Here is an 18,628-nt window from a genome sequence, read left to right on the forward strand (position 1 = left end):
GTTTAAAGGTCAGAAGTGAAAGAAGCAGGTTTCAGGGATGGATAATTGTAATGGATAGGTGATCTACAGTATAGGATGGTTTACTCAGTCAGTGTTCTACATGTTGCTGGAAGTGTGCAAGAGGCTGTGTGCACAATGCTGTGTTTCTCTTTTTCTTTCCTGTTTGCTTTTCCTCTCTCTTTCTCTTTCTCCTTCCTCCTCTTACTCTCTCCTTTTTCCTCCCTGTTCCCATCTCAGTATATTATTCTCTTTCTTCTCTTTCATTCTCTCCCTCTCCATTTTCTCTTCTATCTCACGCTCACTCCATTTCTCCCCAACTCTCTCTCTCTCTCTCTCTCTCTCTCTCTCTCTCTCTCTCTTCAGTGCTGACTCACTCACTTGTAATCAAGTTTCTGTTCCTCAGACTCTCACTGTCTCCTCGGGTCACCTTGCCCTCTCACCACTACAGCACTGCGGCACTGGGTGTATTAGAGCTCCAGGCAAAACTGAACAGAGGGACTGTTGTGTTGGGGTATTAACATTACTGCACTGTGTTATTGAAGTACCAGGGTATCCCCACATTGGGCTATTGCAGCTCTGGAACATTACTGCACTGTTATAGTCAATAAATAAAATAATTATTTCCACTACTGTTTTATTACTGTGCTGGAGTATTTCAGTGCTGCATGGAATTATCACAGTGTTTGGACATTACTTTTCTGGGGTATTACAATTCTGAGATATTAGTTTTACAGTATTATTATGCTGGGGTATTACAGCTCTAGAGTATTACTGCACTGGGATAGACATGCCCCCATGATTTTGTTGACATGTGGCATCAAATTACTCTGAACCAAATTGTTGTATAATGGTAAGCAGCCATTGGATATATCTATTTTTGTACATGAGAGAGTATATGTTTAATTCTAGTTATAATCAAGCTCTATGCTGATTATAAAACACAGATCCCTATACACAGACACAGACACATACACAGCCCTTCCCTCAAGGTCACAGGGCCGGTCGGTCAGACCATTCCCACTGCGGTAACATGCTTTGTGCACTGAGGGTCTGACCCCCACAAGGTCATATCCCTCTCCCTGTACCCTGCAGGGCTGGGCCGAGCACATGACCATGCCTGGCTCTATGTGCAACGGGGCAAGCACCCTGGCACAGCCCTGCGCATGTGTGTGTGTGTAGGTGCGTGTGTGTGTGTATAAGCCCCAGCTGTGCACAGTGTGCAGCCGGCTGGTGCCGTAATCCAGGGCTGATCTAGGCCAGCCCAGAACAGTCTGACAGTCACTGCACAGCTGTCATTCGACCCTAATCCCAGTACACACAGCACACATGCTGCCCTGCCAGAGACAGTACACAGCACAGGAAGAAGAGAGAGACAGAGAGAGACAGAGAGAGAGTGACTGAAAGAGAGAAAGGGAAAAATATGTGCTTAGTCCTCATCAGTGAAGAATTCATGGTAACAGCATGGTACAGCACAGTCATATTAAGGTACATTATGGTGACATTAAGACACAGCACTGGGAGAGTTTGACATGACTAGGGTGCCAGATTGATCCATAATCCCCTGGAGATGTTGAGGGTTTTACAATTTCCCTTAAATTGATGGAAATGAATTACATTTCCCAAGACGAATACTGATGTCTAATTGGAGTGCGTGATAAAGAGGTGCAACTTCAGTGTTTCTGATGTGATCTGAAGACAAATAGCACGTTTTTATTAATTACAAGAAAATAAATGGTGACACATGAATTATACCCAAAAATATAAAATAGATAAAGTAATTAATATGCATTTTTGTTTGTTTGTTTTTGGTTTCTTGCAGTTATCAGAAGAAGAAAAATTACTTTCAATTTCTGTTCTGATCACGTCAGAAACTGATCCTTCCATCAATACTTTCATTCATGCATTACAGTTAAACATGAGTTCTCATCTTGACTAATTATTTAATAACGTGCATTCATTTCTTTCAATAAACAGAAGCATAGTGACAGTATGGCACAGCACAGTGAATGTAGGTTTCTCTGCCTTAGGGAATCAGGTCCAACAGAAGCAGAGTGTGGTGCAGGGGAGTGAAATGATGAAAGCAGATGATGAAACACAGCGGACAACAGGTGAATCGTAAAGCTCAGTGACAGCAGGGTGAGCACAGTGCAGAAAAGCTGGGTAAAGCATGGTTTTCCTTCCATATGAGAGGGACAGTGTACAAACACAGAGCCTCACCCTCCATCAGTCAGCCCCTGCACTACACAAACACAAACACGCATACCCATACCGATACACATACACATGCCAGCCCCCTGCCGTGACATACCTCTCAGTGAGGGGGGGTGATACACACAGGGGTTGGACCGCTTGGGTTTGAGGATTCCATTCTCACCTACAACCCACTGCGGAGAGAGAGAGAGAGAGAGAGAGAGAGAGAGAGAGAGAGAGAGAGAGTGGGGTTAGATTATAAGGGCAGAGCTGCTGAGACGTTAAGCCCCTGCTTTGATCAGACTAGTAATAGAATTAGCAGTGGTGTGACATGGCTGTTTGACAACAGGGAATGTAGAATAGCAGACCTACCAATCCATTATACTGCTGGGTTAATCGCAGAACTACCTTATTAATTATCTAATTGTTTTACGGTTAATTCAGTAATACAGATAGAGAGCTGGCTGTTTCAAACAGCTGCACTGGAAAAGACAGGAAGAGCCAGTGATTGAGCAGGTCTGCTCTAATATGATATGCATTAACACTTCTGAGGACTATTCTATTAGGCTGCAATTTGCATATGTCAATTAGTATCTGTTACTGAATTAACACAATTAAAATGTATAGATTCTAAATGCACATCCTTCCCACTGTACATCGTTATTATTTTGTTATTACCATTACGATTACTAATAATATAAACACACGAGCAAGCCATTGTTCCCTCAGCCAAGAAATGTAATGCTCAATCTAAATATAATGCTACACTCCATCTATCAAAGTCGTATTAGGATTTGGCCAAAGCTCCTGAATAATAATAATTACCTCCTAAGAATAAGTACCTCTTTGTTTGGTTTTGACAATTTTCTAGCCAAAATGTATAATTATTTTCATTACTAAATAGTAATTAATTCCTGCCCCATGACTTTTTGTTTAATGATCTCAGTAGAGCTGTATTGTAAGCCAGGGCACACTGAGACTTGGCTGCTTTTAACCCTCTAAGCCAAAAGGAAATGGTGGGATTTCACCTGGTGGGAGGAGTTCTCCTCTTCTGGGGAGGAGTGGTCTGACACTCTGAAGAGGGTTGCAGGGGTCGGCCTTCTGCGACGGATCTACAGGCAGACATACAGACAGAAATTAGGAAGGGGTTGGGTTCAGTTGGGGTATAAATAAAATCCATTGAAAATGTACCCCCTTTTGCTGGAATGATTTTCTTTTGTTTTGGTTGGGTGAATTGTAAGTAGGCCAAAAATGTTACCATGATAAAAAAAATCATTATTTAATTCGTTTAAAGGCTGATTTTTGCTCCTGAGTGAAAGTTGAAGAAACCAGATGGTTTATTGTGGTTTTAAACTATTCTTAAGGTCAGAACAATGCAAACACTTGCCAAACATTGGATCATTTCACAAATTATGTCAGAAGATATAATCTCAAGTGTCGTGTGGGATCATGAAGAAATTAAGAACATAAGAAAGTTTACAAACGAGAGGAGGCCATTCGACCCATCATACTTGTTGGGTGTTAATTAATAATTAAGTGATCCAAGGATCCTATCCAGTCTATTTTTAAATGTTCCCAAACTTTCAGTTTCTACCACATCGCTGGGGGAGTTTGTTCAGATTGTGACGACTCTCTGTGTAAAGAAGTGTCTCCTGTTTTCTGTCTTGAATGCCTTGAAGCCCAATTTCCATGTGTGTCCCGGGTGCGTGTGTCCCTGCTGATCTGGAAAAGCTCCTCTGGTTTGATGTGGTCGATGCCTTTCATGATTTTGAAGACTTGGATCAAGTTCCCACGTAGTCTCCTCTGTTCCAGGGTGAAAAGGTTCAGGTCCTCAGTCTCTCAGTAGGACGTTCCCTTCACACCTGGAATAAGTCTGGTTGCTCTCCTCTGAACTGCCTCTAGAGCAGCGATATCTTTCTTGAAGTGTGGAGCCCAGAACTGTCCACAGTATCCAGATGAGCTCTAACTAGTGCATTGTACAGTCTGAGCATCACTGCCCTTGCTCTCAATTCTACACTTTTGACAATATACCCTAACACTCTGTTTGCCTTTTTTATTGCTTCCTGCCACAAATTAGTTTATTAGCAACATGAAGTGAAATCCACGTACAGAAACAATTACTGTTTACAGTTAATATCCAAGTGCATTGAAAACTTGCCGAACACACATTTCACAGACCGGTGCAGTGCGTGACTAGTTAAAAACAAACTGAAGGATAATAGTCGGATCGGTAGCAGCCGATTTTATTAATATTGTATGAACAGCTGGACGGTGGACAACTCGACTCTTGTGTAACAGCCCCGCAGAGACAATCAGTATGAAGGCGAACGATTTAGTTAATGTGTGTCCATTTACAAGTTAATTGAATGAATGAATGAACATAAAAAAGCAGGGCTCAGCCCCCACTGGAAGTGTGATGAGTAACGTAATCATTCAAGGAAGAAAATGAAACAATCCCCCCCCCGGCTCTTACATGAGAAAACTAACTGTAACTTATCCTGGTTAAGGGCGTCTGGTAAGTACATTGAAAATAATACGGCAAAAAGTGTCGTTTGCAGTTACAAATCTGTAGTAAGAGTAATAAAGGGAGTCAAGTTGTGCCATTTAAAATACATATATACTAGCACATATCTCGATGATTACAATAATAACAATAATAATAAATAGCAAATATTTTACTGTTGCACATGGAAATGTTTTCTTACAGCAACGTAATGCGTGTCTGAATATAATGTTGTCTACACGTTTAGCTCTTCTTAATATCTCTTAATAGAAACGTGTATTTATTACGCTGTTTACAATCATGTAAAGCACAAAAAATAAAACAGACACAAAAGTCGTCTCCACGTCAGGCTGTGTCGCTCGTAGTGTTGTTTTCGGTCTTTGTTTTTAAATGAAACAAACCAAACCCACAGTCGCTGCTCCTCCACAACAAGTGATCTTCCTCTCGGCCGGTGCGCAGGCGCTGCTGCTACGTCACAGAGGGGAACTGGACTGCTGTACCCAATTATCGACTTTATCGAAAATTAATCTAAACGTATTTATATCGTTATCGAGAGAATAAATTACCGCGATAATTACTGATATCGATTTATCGCCCCGACCTAATTGTAAGTTGCAAAATTGGAACTGTTTTGATTTGGTCTACCCCATAGACACTTTGGGGCTGAAAACCACATGCACCTATCTTAGCTCATGTATTTAGATTCCCCAAGAAAATTGAACTGTAAAAATGTGTTGTGTGGCACTGTATTTGTGAATAGGCCTTATTCTAGATGTGTACCTAGTAATGCAGCTGTTGAAAAGGTCATGTAATGTAAATTATTTAATGCTCTCAAGACTTTGTTTCTCCCTAGCCCCATGGATGTTTCTTGAAATTGCTCAAATGCTTGACTAAACTAAATATAAAATATTTAAAGATGATGAATTACAACATACAAAAGCATGATTAATGCACTTCAAAACCTTCATAAATTAAATGTCTTTAATTAATCTTTCAACTTTATTATTTGTCCTAGCATTAGGACCCTTGGCAGATGTCATTTACATCCTGGGATTAAGGGAGTCAAAATAAGAAGTCAACAGCATAAGATGGCATATGCAGATGACATTCTTTTTATTGTTAATAGTCCTGAATCATGAATAATCCATCTCTTCTAGAATTAATGAATCAATAAACATATGTCTCTGGGTTTAAAATAAATTGCAACAGATCTGAGATGTCCCTATTAATATCCCTCTGTACTAAAGAATTAATAGATAATTTAAATTTTATCCTGGCAAGTAAAGGTTTAAAATATCTTGGTGTTTTCTTTTCAAAAGACTTAGAATTCATGGTACATCAAAATCACATCAATACAAACAAAATTATTTGATGCGATAGTCTCCCGATTTCTCACATTCAAAACAAAAACTGAAATCATTAAAATGACAGTAGCTCCCAAAATCAATTACATATTGAGTTTCTTGCCTGATACATTTGTTATTTTCTTCAAACAAATATGAAAATGTATTTCTACATTTCTACGGAACACTAAAAAACCTAGAATGTCTCCAGATAAAAAAATGTTGCCTAGAGGGAGTGGGAAATTCAATTTTTTGCTAACTTTCTATGGTATCATACAGCATACGGTACTAGACAATCATACAGCATGTGTCACAGATGGAATCAAATCTTTACTACCATATTGTTTGCTTCCATCTCACTTGAAAGATCACCCTACAATCTCAGCTTCCTGAAAATCTCTAAGATATATTGAAAATAAATATAAAATGCCTCTATTCAGTTTGCTAGATGTCAATTTGGAATAATCCATGAATTATTATGAACAAAAATCAAATATACTGATCAGCTGGATTGATGTAGGAATTTTGAGGATATTTGAAGTCTATAAAATGGGAAATTGATCACAATTGATGAATTCTAGGAAAATATGTGTTTTCTGCAAGTGATGAAATTAGTACAAACTGTACAGAATATAGATATTGCATATCATAGATATTATAGATATTCTTACTGTCTTTTTCTTTTTCTCACCTCTGCATTCCTCTCACCCTCTCTTTCTCTCCCTCACTTTCTCATTCCTGTTCTCTATCCATTTTACTCTCAACATACAACACTTTCTGTCTCTGTCATCTACTTATCTTTCTTTCATAGTCTCTCTCTGTCTCTCTCTCCCCCCACCTTCAATAAAAATGTTCAGATTCCACACCTACCCACCTCTCCCATTCCTTTCAGTTTAATTCACACCCAGCACCTGCCTAAAGGAAGGAGGGTTGTCAGCAGCTGGATTGAAAGACGACCCCACATCCATCTCACACTGTAAATCTTGTCTCGACTTCACATAATTGTGTAGTAAGAAATCCTGCCCAAAAACAAATTCAAAGTCACTATATAGATAATTATGCTAAAGGTCATTGGTTTGGTTCCATCCTGGCGTATTGTCTTTTGTCCCCATGGTGAGCTGGGACCTAACTTGGCAGACACAGGCATGGTAAACCCTGGATGGGACGCCAGTCAACTGCCAGGCAACACCAACATACATACATACACACACACACACACACACACGGGGCAATTTAGACCTGCCAATCAACCTAAGCAGCATGACTTTCGGATTTAGGAACACGAACACCTGGTAGAAACCCACACAGCTATGAGAGAACATGCAAACTCCACTTAAGCAGACACCCAAGACCATAATCCCACCCAGAAACCAAGAGCTGTGATAGACCACAACTACTGTACCACTGATCCCCCAATCCTTTGTTTTTCTAAGAATTGCATATACATGCACTTTTGTTTATACTGTTCTTTATGGTCATCATTTACATTTTTTGGCTGTTGTTTAGTGGTAATATTGCTTTTTATGGAGGATTACAAGCACAGTTCAAGGAGGATTAAAACAATCATAAACTGTTTTTCAAAGGAGATTTTAGACTTTCATGTAACACCTTTGATTGATAAAGAAAACGCCAAAAAATATTGTTTTCTTTTGTGCTTGTTGGGGAATCCTATTTAAATTGACTACATTATCTTATGTCTATTTAATATAATGTCTGATTAATTAGAATTATAAGAGCAGGTAACAAGCTAGCAGGGTTTTTAAGGTCTTCAAGTTCACTTTGTTTATCTCCATGTTATTTAAATACCAATTGAGTGCATGAAATGAAAAGGCATTCAGTGCTTCATACCTTTTTAAATATTTGTGTTTCCTACATTATTCTAGTTTCACGTCTAACAACTTTAAATGTTACATGACCCAAACCCATATAATTGTATCCTTTCCTCATTAGTCAGTAAGGTCAACTGAGAGAGAAATGGAGAAGGAAGGAGAGATAAGGAGTGTGTGTGTGAATTTTCTTTTCCCTGTTTCTCTCCCCCAAGCAGTTTTCTGCTTTCTCTCTCTCTCTCTCTCTCTCTCTCTCTCTCTCTCTCTCTCTCTCTCTCACTATGCCTCAATTGTTCCATCACTTACTTTACTTTCCCTAGCTCTATCTCTACATCAAAATGTCCCTAACACATTTTTTTATTTTCATTCTCTTCCTCATTTCTTTCTCCCCCTCTGTATTTCTCTAACCCCTACCCCCTTTCTCTTTAGATTCTCTCTGGGCAAGCTGTGCTGTATTTCCTGTGAAATCTCATTAGAGTGCAAAGCTGGCATCTCTTGTTTGAGTTAACATCAAGAAGTCCTTGCTCTCTCTCTCTCTCTCTCTCTCTCTCTCTCTCTCTCTCTCTCTCTCTCTCTCTCTGTTGTCAGCACTCTCTCCTTCCCTTTCTCTTTTTCTCGCTCTCAGGGTCCTGGGATACTTTGGGTGGGTTTGCAGGCTACCAAGCTGATATGGGAAAACCTATAACCTTAGTTTCCATTAAAATAAAATAATTCATAGTCCTGAATACAAATATACAGATTTCATGATGCAAGTGACCACAAGTGACAGAGTGCGTCTCCAGGTCAACATGTTCTCCATTAAATCCAGGTTGAACTTTAACTTGTCTACTTTATCTCAATCCCAGCATGGATGTGATCAGAGAGATATGTAGTGCCAATATCCTACCACTTTAATCTTAGCACTTTCAATATAAAATAATCATCATCATTATGTTCTAGTTTAACAGAACAACCATAGTTTTAAAATAAGAATTAAAGAATGTGCCCACGATCAGATTAATGTATTTCATAAATTGGTTCCTTTTGGTTTAACATACATACACCACAACACAACACTACTGCTCCAGACTACAAGGTCATGACTCTGGTTTGCCATGGTGTGAAGTCATTTGAGAGGATTTTTCAGGGTCGTTATGTGTGTCTGTTTCATAGTTGTTTTCTGTTGGAATTTGTCATTCAGAAATGTGTTGTTTGCCATGTGTTCAGTCCTGTAGTTCTCTCCTCTCCTCTCATTTACTCTTGTGGTTTCCTCACTCTCCTATGTGCACTCCTTGCATTTCCCCTCAGGTTCTTTTCAGTGAGTGTTGTTGGCTATAAGCTCTTATGCCGTTGCTTGACATAGCGCAGATGTGCGTGCTTGTCTCAGTCACAGGTATGTGCCATGTAGACATGTATTACTCCTCGTACGAGGTCACAATGTATATTATTTAAGTTAACACCAACTCTCGACTCCCGTGATACCTCTGCATTCGGTGTATATATACTGAAATATAACAAGCCATCAATACAGTCCTCAACAAGCCTGCAACACATTGAGTACACACTGTTTTTATCTGACATTACTGTGCACTTTGGTTCCAAGGTCCAGGCTGTTATTAACACCAGTATATGAGCAGACAGTTGAAGCAGCTGAGGAGTGATAAAATTAGAAATACCTACAAATAGTTAAATAGGGAACTGAAATCTTTAGTTTGTTTGAAGTCTTTTTTTGCATAGCAACAGGCCAGACCACAGGCACATTCCAGTACAGTACAATGCCTCCTTTAATGCCCGTTTCCACAGCATAATTGTCAATTTTATGATTACATGTGGCAACAAAAATTAAGAGCAGAGAAAATTATTAGCTTATGAGAGACAACAAACCCCTGCTACAGATATTTGCTATGGAAAAGATGGTACCATCACAGAATAGTGCAGTTAAGAAAAGTGGGAGTCTGGGAATCTTAAGTCAAATAAGGTGAAAGTTCAACAGAACATAGGAAAGAAATATGAAGCCATGTGGGATGCAGGTAAGTATAGGGGAACCATCTCCAAACATGTCCAAAATTCACTCCTGCACAGTGATCGAGCCTTCAGGGGAACTCCTGATCAGTGATATAAGGCAACAGGGAGAAAAAGTCATTTGAATCTTTCAGAAGGATGATAGTGAGGAAGAATTTGTTTTTCTTATTAAAGGGTCGAGTCAATTTGCCACAACCCTATAGCTTTTACCACCATCTACTCTTCAGTAATAGCATTTTAAGTTTAACTGAATTAAAGCAAATTAAGTTACAGTCTGTGTCTGTGACAGAGGTATGCACGGACAGGTTTTGTGACTATGTGTCTGAAACAGAATGTAAACTGCATCCCTTTAAAAACAAATAAATACATTTTAACAAAATAAGTATATACATATATTAAGTTTACACATTGTTTGTTTGATTTGACAAACTCGTTTTATATTATTTTATCAAAGCGCTTAAAGTGCATAGTCAATTATTATACATAACTTTCCCCTTGATATATAGTTAAAGAGATTTGTGATGAGAAGAGAAGCAGCAGTTTTTACTTATTGTATTATTATTGTACTTGCTTAACAACTGCATCTTGGCTATAAACAATACAGTGGTCTGAACATTGATTGTATTGAAAAGTCCTTGTTCAGAAACCTTGCAAATAAGGTATGGAATCTATAAAACATCTGAGTTCAGCCAAAGGAAACTGAGCATCTCATTTAATGTTTTTTCTATTTGAGTTATATACATTTAATGCGTTATCTTATCTTTGCAGGGCATGGCACATTGGGATGTAATACACACCAAACTTCACCTACTTGTATTTCCTGTAAAACAATGAAAAGCAGCATTCAGTACAGAGATTCTTAGGGAATTTTAAGTTGAATGTTCCCATGGAATCATTATTTTTTTATGGTTTCAATTTTTAGGCCTTTTCTTTTTTCCCCTGCCTCTCTGTGCAAGGAGTCGGTGTGCTCCTGCAGAGTGATTTGGACTCTCAGTTGAGCGAGGAAGCAACTCTCAGCTCTCCTCGACTCTCATGACCCATTAATCAGTCATGGAGTTTGTTGGGGAACTGTGTTAATTGATTCTCTAAGACTGTATCCCAGCCTGTAGTGCCCTTTCCCCCTGCTCTCCACTCAGGGACCTCCCAGTTCTCTACACGGGAGATGGGCTGTCCCTGGGTGTTGGTATAATGAAGCACCCCATTAAAGTCAAGGGCAGTCTAGTACAGACTACCCCGTGCTGTTATGAAAGCATTCTCCACAGGATAAATCACTGGCTGACAACCATAATGGAGAGTTTAGTTGTGTGATCCTTGGGAAAGTAAAGATAATAAAACATGCGATTAACTAGCCTATTACATTTTGCACATTTATGTCAAACATGTATTCTTTAACAAAACAACAGCCATTTACTCATGACGATGCTGGACATTATGTCTAAACAATGTGAGCTCCATTATGTCTTCATCTGTCTAAAACTTCAATTGGTTCATCTACACACAACTGCATTTAATCTGTTCTCTGATTCTTCATAGTTTTACAACTTTGTGTATTTATACTGCTTTGTGTTATTTGCATATCCCAGCTTTTGTAAGCCATGGTGTTCTAAAAGCCTTTTCTATTGGTAATATAGTTTCTCTCTGATTTGAAAAACAGCACACCAAGCACACAAATTGCAAAGTGTAGATCCTCATCCCCTCACAGTCTGATTGTACTGAATTAAAAACTATGGCCAAGTCTGAAGAGTTTAATGTCTTGGCTGTGTGAACTATTTTGCTTGCATGTATTGTAAGTGAACCACACATAATCCATCCACAGAGCAACAACAACCAAGACAATGACATCACACTTGAAAAGGGCATTTTTAAATGACAGCATTTGTTGATGTGTTGTTGCACTGCCACAGGATATATTTTCTTCAATGTATGCATGCTCACTCTCTTCCAATGAGAAGAACTCTTGCTGTTGTTTAAAACAAGTGCAAATGCAACAATCCGGGACAGAGTGGTTTAGATTCCATTGTGATATGGCATGAATAATTACACCCTGAGGATTGTACTGGAGTGTAGGGGTGAGTGGTTCACGGCATATACATTGACTCCTGCATCGATCATGTACAGTTTATTTCCCTTTAGGTGTACTGAGTGACTACAGCTCCCAGAATACATCTGGACCTCATAACAGGGACAGCCTGAAAGTGAACCAGTGCTGTAGTAGGCCTACTCAAGTCTCGGCCTTGTCTTGGAAGACAAGAAGACTCTGAAGACTCAAAAACTCATCTGAGACCGGATCAGGCTATGTAATAAGATCAATCAAATTATTCTACAAGAATCAAGTTGTCAACTGTTGTGGTAAAAATGTCAATGCAGAGTTGTTAAAATAATAACCTACTCATGACAAAAAAATAAATAATTAAAAATGGAGTTTATTTTCAGTTTATTATTTATACTATTTTCATAGCTATACTAATTTTTAGAACATGGCAGCCGCCCCCCCCACCAGAAAGCTCTGCCACCCCAGCCTGGCTAGTTCTCTAGCTGGCAACCCAAACGTTTAAAAATATATACTGGAATCACCCCTTCCCGGCCCTACGTGTCCCTTGCCAGGATTATTGTCTATAAAAGTTTTTGTTAACATTTTTAATGGTGTGGTTCTCATAGAAGCTTTGTGTAATGTTTTGTTTAAATAAACATTGCCCGTATAGCAAAATCAGGGCCCTGTTGCTTGTAGCTGACTAACTGAATTAGTTAACTGAATTAGCCAGATAGCTCTCAGGACTACGTGACAGAATCTGGCTTTTTCCAATCCTTGATTCAAGCTTACAGTCCAGCTGAGTAAGTTACCATAGCAACACATCCTTAATCTTAAACTTGCTCTAGTGCAGGCCAACTCAAAATTAGGTGGATCTGTGCATACAAATTCATAATTTTACTCAATAAAAGCACTTGACACAGCCCTCTAAAATGGCAACGCCTTCCTCAGACATCCCATAGATCAAGAAGCAATCTGAATTGTTTTTCTTAGGGAATGAGTACTGAGAGATCGCCAAGATCATTTGCATCATTAATGTGTTTTTCAATTTCAGCCCTATAGATTCGGACAGCAAGCTATAATTTACCTAATCAATCTACTTGAGCCATACATTGCCCACACCACCCAGCACAGCCGTGCTTTGACAGTAACACAGACTACTTGCTTAGAGCTGTGATTTTTTTCTCCTAGTGCATTCCTTTACTCAGTTGGCGATGCTGAAAATATCAGCAAAGCTGCTGTTACTAGGTTAAATGCAATGTAATTAATAGCTAATCCCATTATAATTGTATTTATTAAGTAGGCTACATTGTTATGCTGAGTTCTGCAACAACTTTAGTGCTGTGGGCTGCAGTCTGATCCCCATCAAGGCAGCCTCAGGACCAAATGAGGCAGATTTTGTGAACAGGAAATCATTTCACAGCATTAATGTACAGGTGCTTATGACTTGATCACTTACATGAAAATAAAAATGAGCTACAATTCAGCAACTGATGCAAAAAATGCAAAATTGTATTGACAATTATACAATGTCAGTGCTAGAGAGCAGGGTATCAGACTTTGGATAATACTGTACAACATCCATGCCCTGACCTCAATTATTTTCAGATGATCTGTGAATCCACCTGCCTCATTTCAAACATTGAAGCCAAGTGGCCAGGTTCTGTCCATGACTCAAGAATATTCAGAGAGTCTACATTGTGCCCAGAATTTGAGGAAGGTGTAGGAAATAATCTTATTTGTCAGAAATCATTGCTTAAATTTTTGTTTTATGAAGTGATCTAACAGTGTTCATCTCATGCCATTATGATAGGATCCTACTTAGAGATAGAAACAACTACTATTTAGACCCTTCTTCATGACTCCATACCCAGAACCAGCACCAGGATCCCATAGTGGCTCTTGCAAGGACACTTGTCACTTTGAATAAAGTTCTTATACGGTACGTCACTTGAACCTGCATCCAAGTCTGTTTAATGCCCATAAGATTTTTACTACATGTACGGGAAAGAGAAATACCCAATCATTTCCTGCTAATTTTGTGAAGAAGGTGAAATAAACAACTTATATCAGATAGATTAAGTAGTACAATGTGTGTAAAATTATTATATTGGGGTAAATACATGGCCTGTGTAATAATACAAAAATTAAATTAAATTCACTTATGCAAGTAGTTTAGGCCTATCTGCAATTTTGTTAGTTTAAGGCCATACTTCCTCTCTGGACTTGGCAGCAGCAGTAGCAGTGTTGGATTTAGGTGTGATAATGTCTTTATATTCCTCAAACCTTTCCATGAAAAGGTCTTGCTCAGTCAAGCTGAAAAACACGGCTCTCTGTTTTGACGTCATCTGTCGTGCAGCTCATTGTTTCAGTGCTCTGCCAGTCTCCCTGATTTCTTAAGTCGGAATCGAGTTAACGAGATCATTTTAGCCACTATTTACTGTCAAGTAACGGAGATAGCATGACTTCAATTATCCTGTTAATTGAATATGTCTAACATCTGATTAGCCTGAATTAGTTAGCTATGAGGAATAGGTCATATTCTAAAAATAGGTACAAGTTTATTTATACATTCATGGTACTTAAACTATACAGATACGGTAGGATACATTATAACCATATTTTAAATGTTTTCTGTATTCCAAACATTTGTGCATCTGTATGTATTTTAAGACTACAGTGTTTGGTGAACTACACATTTCCTTTCCTCTACCTGCACATAAAGGGATGTATTGTGAATGATATTCAGCACAGAATACCGAGAGCCCCATTGTGTTATGCATGACTCAGATAGCAACTTTGTGGATGGTCAGATGGTCTTCTGCAAGGCAATACACTACTATGACACTGAAGAAGACAGGGTGAGGCACCTTTTAGCAAACAGGATTGTGTTTTAATGCTTGAATGTGGAAGTTATTCAAAACAGCAACACAATATGACAGCGTGACCTTCAGATCCGTCGATCTTGAAATCCAAGACTGTCGAGATTTCATGAACAGATTGTATCATTGTATCATGGTTTCTTATCCTATTTATTTTATAAATGACTATTATGTAACAATACATGCTTTGTCTACCCTGCCTTGTGCCCTGTCTGCCAGGTTAGGGTTTGTCTCACCATGACCCTGTGCTGGATGAAGCGGATATTGAAAATGGACAGAAAATGGAAAGGTCATGATGAAGACTAAGGTCATTGACTGAAAATAACACAGCTGACCCAAAAGACCATTGGAGTCTTATATCTTTAAATATCCAAAGCCTTCAAGTAAGGGACATTATGTCAGCTTGTCATTTTCTTCTCTCTCTCTCTCTCTCTCTCTCTCTCTCTCTTCTCTGTCTCTCTGTCTCTCACACACACACACACATTTTCAATCTTTTCATAATAAATGTCCTTCTATCCTTTCCTAACCTTCCCGCAATACATGATCAGATATGCCGTGTGGTGCCACTGTCTGTGAAGACTTTGAAGCAGGGTGTCACGGTGTTTTGGGGGCTCTTTCTGTCTCTCTGAAACATTGGCCTGTATGGCAGAAAAGAACGTGGATGTGGGTCTTCTCCCACAGGTAAGGACCCAAGTAGGAAAAGGATAAGGCTCTCTGGAGAGTCTCCTTAATAACTTGCCTTATTAAAAAAACACAAGGACATCTTAAACTAGATTCAGGGTCTCAGAGGAAAGCTGTTGCAGGCTTCCTCCTTTTCAGACAATGAGGGTCAATGAGGGCTGCTGCAGGGATCCAGGCTTCAATCTCAGTTCCTCCAATGCCATACGATCAACAAGTCATGCTCAATCACATTAAGCTGAGAGCTGGAAAGTTAGCAGATCCAAACTATCAACTTACTATGCAATATATTTTGCTTGCCTGTCAGGATCTCCAAATGATTCATTGATCTTCCAAAAATGTGCATTCTAGAGAACAAAGGATTTATAACTTTAAAGCTGCACTTGTAATTTTGGAGAGAATCAAAACTTTCTTTGACACTTAGTGGGCATCACTTTGCCTTGGAGTATTTATGCTGTTGGGTACTAAAGGGTTCCAGTTTCACCACTGTGACAAAAAAAGCTAATTTTAAACAGGCTGATAAGATTTTTACACTGGGCTTTTGTGCCCCTTCCCAAATATAACCCCTCCCTAAACACAATAATGCAAGGATTGGTTTGGCTGAATAAATAGCCACCGTGTGTCTGCTGCCTGTAGCACACCTGGATGTTAACCAGGGCTCTTATTAGGGCTGCACACCTGGAGCGCTTCTGTCCCATCAAAGGGGCTCAAGGTGACGACACCCAACTTTCAACTCCCAGGTAACCACACTTATCTGTCATCTCTCTCACTGTGAATTCCAGCTACAAGAGTACAGGCTCACAAAGAGGTGTTTGTGTGGGTAGTGCCTGTGTGTGGAAACTACATTAACAGGGAGTGTTTTAGCAGAGATCTCTCCAAGGAAGGACACCCATGTGTGACCAAAAAAAGACCAAACAGGTGATTGTAAACCATTTTATGATTGTAAAGTGAAAAATATTAAATCTATCTTTAATTTTGTTAGGTAATTAAAGTCCTCCAGAGCATCAGTGGTCTGTTGTTGTGTGTGTGCGTTACTTAATTGAAGTCATAATTAGGATAAGAAGTCAAATCAACTGTTTAATCAGGTGCTAAGTGAAAGGTACCTCCAATAATCCATCCCTATATTCTGTCATTTTAATTTTCTCTGAATCCAGCAGGCTCACCAACGTAGAACACATGTTGCTGAGCTGGGGAGGAAGGGAGACATGGATTTGCACTAATGTGGCTCATTTCTATTGACTCCTGACCCCCATCTCCTTCAGAGAAGCCAGGTGGAGTGGCAGGGGGTTCCAATTAACCCCTGAGAGACATGTGCCCTTGCCAGCGGCATGAAATATTAGAGCCAACCCCCCCCCCCCCCCCAACTGATTGGCAATTGGCAGGTGCTCTGACAAGATGTTTACAGAGCACAGCTGGGCACAGAGCAGCAGCATTAATGGGCTCTCCCCAAAAAATCAATGCCAAGCTAGCCACAGAGCCAATCGACCTGCCTCTTCTGAAGCTAATCGCCCTGACTCCCACCAAGCCGATCTCACCACCATGTTTGCATCAGTGTCACCCGCCCCCTCTCACTGTTCAGATGCTAGAACACAGTTCCAGCTGTGACCATTGGATGTTGTATTTCACAGCATTTTCTCTTGCACTCCACTTGTTGTAGTTGGGAACTCTTTTTGTTTTTTTCCATTGCACTTGGTAACGTTGTATTTCTATCTATGTTTCTTGGCAGATTGAATGCACTGCATATTAATCCTTGTGAATGAGATGAAACGAAATAGAAGAAGATAATTGTGATGCTGTATTGAAGGTATTGAGTGGAGATCTACTGTCAGCGAGCCAGGTCCCACCTGCCCACGCTGCCCATCCACAGCAAATATGTGCCGTCTGAAACAAACTCCCAAGACATATTGTTGAAGCCAATTCCATGAGATAGAAAACACAGAATGGATGTGATTCTGTTCTTATGTTAAAGCAAGAATGTTGGGTCGAACAGCCGTTTGTTTGTAACCACTATTTATTTCTCTTTCTTATTTAGACCTTGCAAATCAGTCAAGAGGCATGGCAGGAATGGAAATGAGGCACAAACCATTTTTGTCTCTGTCTATCTGTCTGTCTGTCTTTCTGTCTAGTGTATATATATTTTGCCTCAAAGGTGTTTTTGGACTTGGTCTTGCTGATCTAAAAATAGACACTTAATACAGGGAGTTGCACCAATAGCTGTGTTTACTGTCGCCTCCCACCTCTCTCTCTCTAATCTTTGCTCTACGGAGGACTCCCCCCAAACACAGATTACTGTTATCACAGATGTAGCTGGGGATTTTCTGTCTAGATCAAATCCATTTAAAAGAGTGCGGTGGTGGGGGTTCTCCTCCATATCTTCACTCACTAAGATATAGACATAAGAGCTGTGTGGACATTGGAGGGACTAGACAGTAATGTTCACAATTATTTTCCAGAGGGGTTCTTGAGGATGAAATATTAGCAATCCTCCCAATGTCAGTATGTATCTATTTATGAACAGCAACATGATTCTAAGGGACTGATAAAACTAGATCAAATTAAATAAAATAGAACTTAATGTGATGTTCAGTAAATAGGTTAAGAGGTTTTCTTTCACAGTGCACAGACTGCACTTTTGCGTTCCTTCAAGTCCTGGATGAACGATAGAGGCCGTCAATGTAGGACAAGCTCTCCAGCCCAGGCAACACCATTTCCCCACTATTCCCAACATGTGCAATCCGTTTAGCAGCAGTCCATAGTCACAACTCCATTCAGACATAATTGCCATGAATATGCAGCGTAGATGAGGTTAAAAAAGTAACTAAATATATACATTAATTAAATGCATACATTAAAAATGTGATACAAACACAATCTTGCACTTAAATCAAATCAAAACACAACTCAGCTGGACCTTCATGTAGCAATAAGATCTCAGGGGTAGCAAATAATATAAGGAATAAATGTGACTGTAGTAAGAAAATGAAATATTCAATAAGGAGCACATGAACTTTCCCTTGAACCTCCAGGATTATGTCTCATTAGCCCCCACCCTGACCTACTGTGTATGAGACCTGTGTGTAAACCGTCATTAGGCAGGAAGAAATCAGACCCAAAGGAAATATCTGTATTTACATTACACACATGTTATTGAGTACAGGGACAGCACTGTGTTTCTG

The 18,628-nt window shown here is 39.5% G+C and overlaps 1 protein-coding gene across 1 annotated transcript in view; it reads right to left on the reverse strand.

Annotated features, from left to right (window-relative positions):
- Positions 1-18,628, reverse strand: part of ppp1r1b (protein phosphatase 1, regulatory (inhibitor) subunit 1B) — a 39,182-nt gene that overhangs the window by 10,909 nt on the left and 9,645 nt on the right. Inside the window, exons 2-3 of the mRNA XM_066698929.1 lie at positions 3,219-3,302; positions 2,309-2,384 (exon numbers count right to left, since the gene is read on the reverse strand). Coding sequence (XP_066555026.1) covers positions 2,309-2,384; positions 3,219-3,302 — 160 coding nt within the window. The remainder of the gene's footprint in view (positions 1-2,308; positions 2,385-3,218; positions 3,303-18,628) is intronic.

The sequence above is a fragment of the Amia ocellicauda genome, chromosome 3 (assembly GCF_036373705.1).
Source record: "Amia ocellicauda isolate fAmiCal2 chromosome 3, fAmiCal2.hap1, whole genome shotgun sequence".
NCBI lineage: Eukaryota > Metazoa > Chordata > Actinopteri > Amiiformes > Amiidae > Amia > Amia ocellicauda.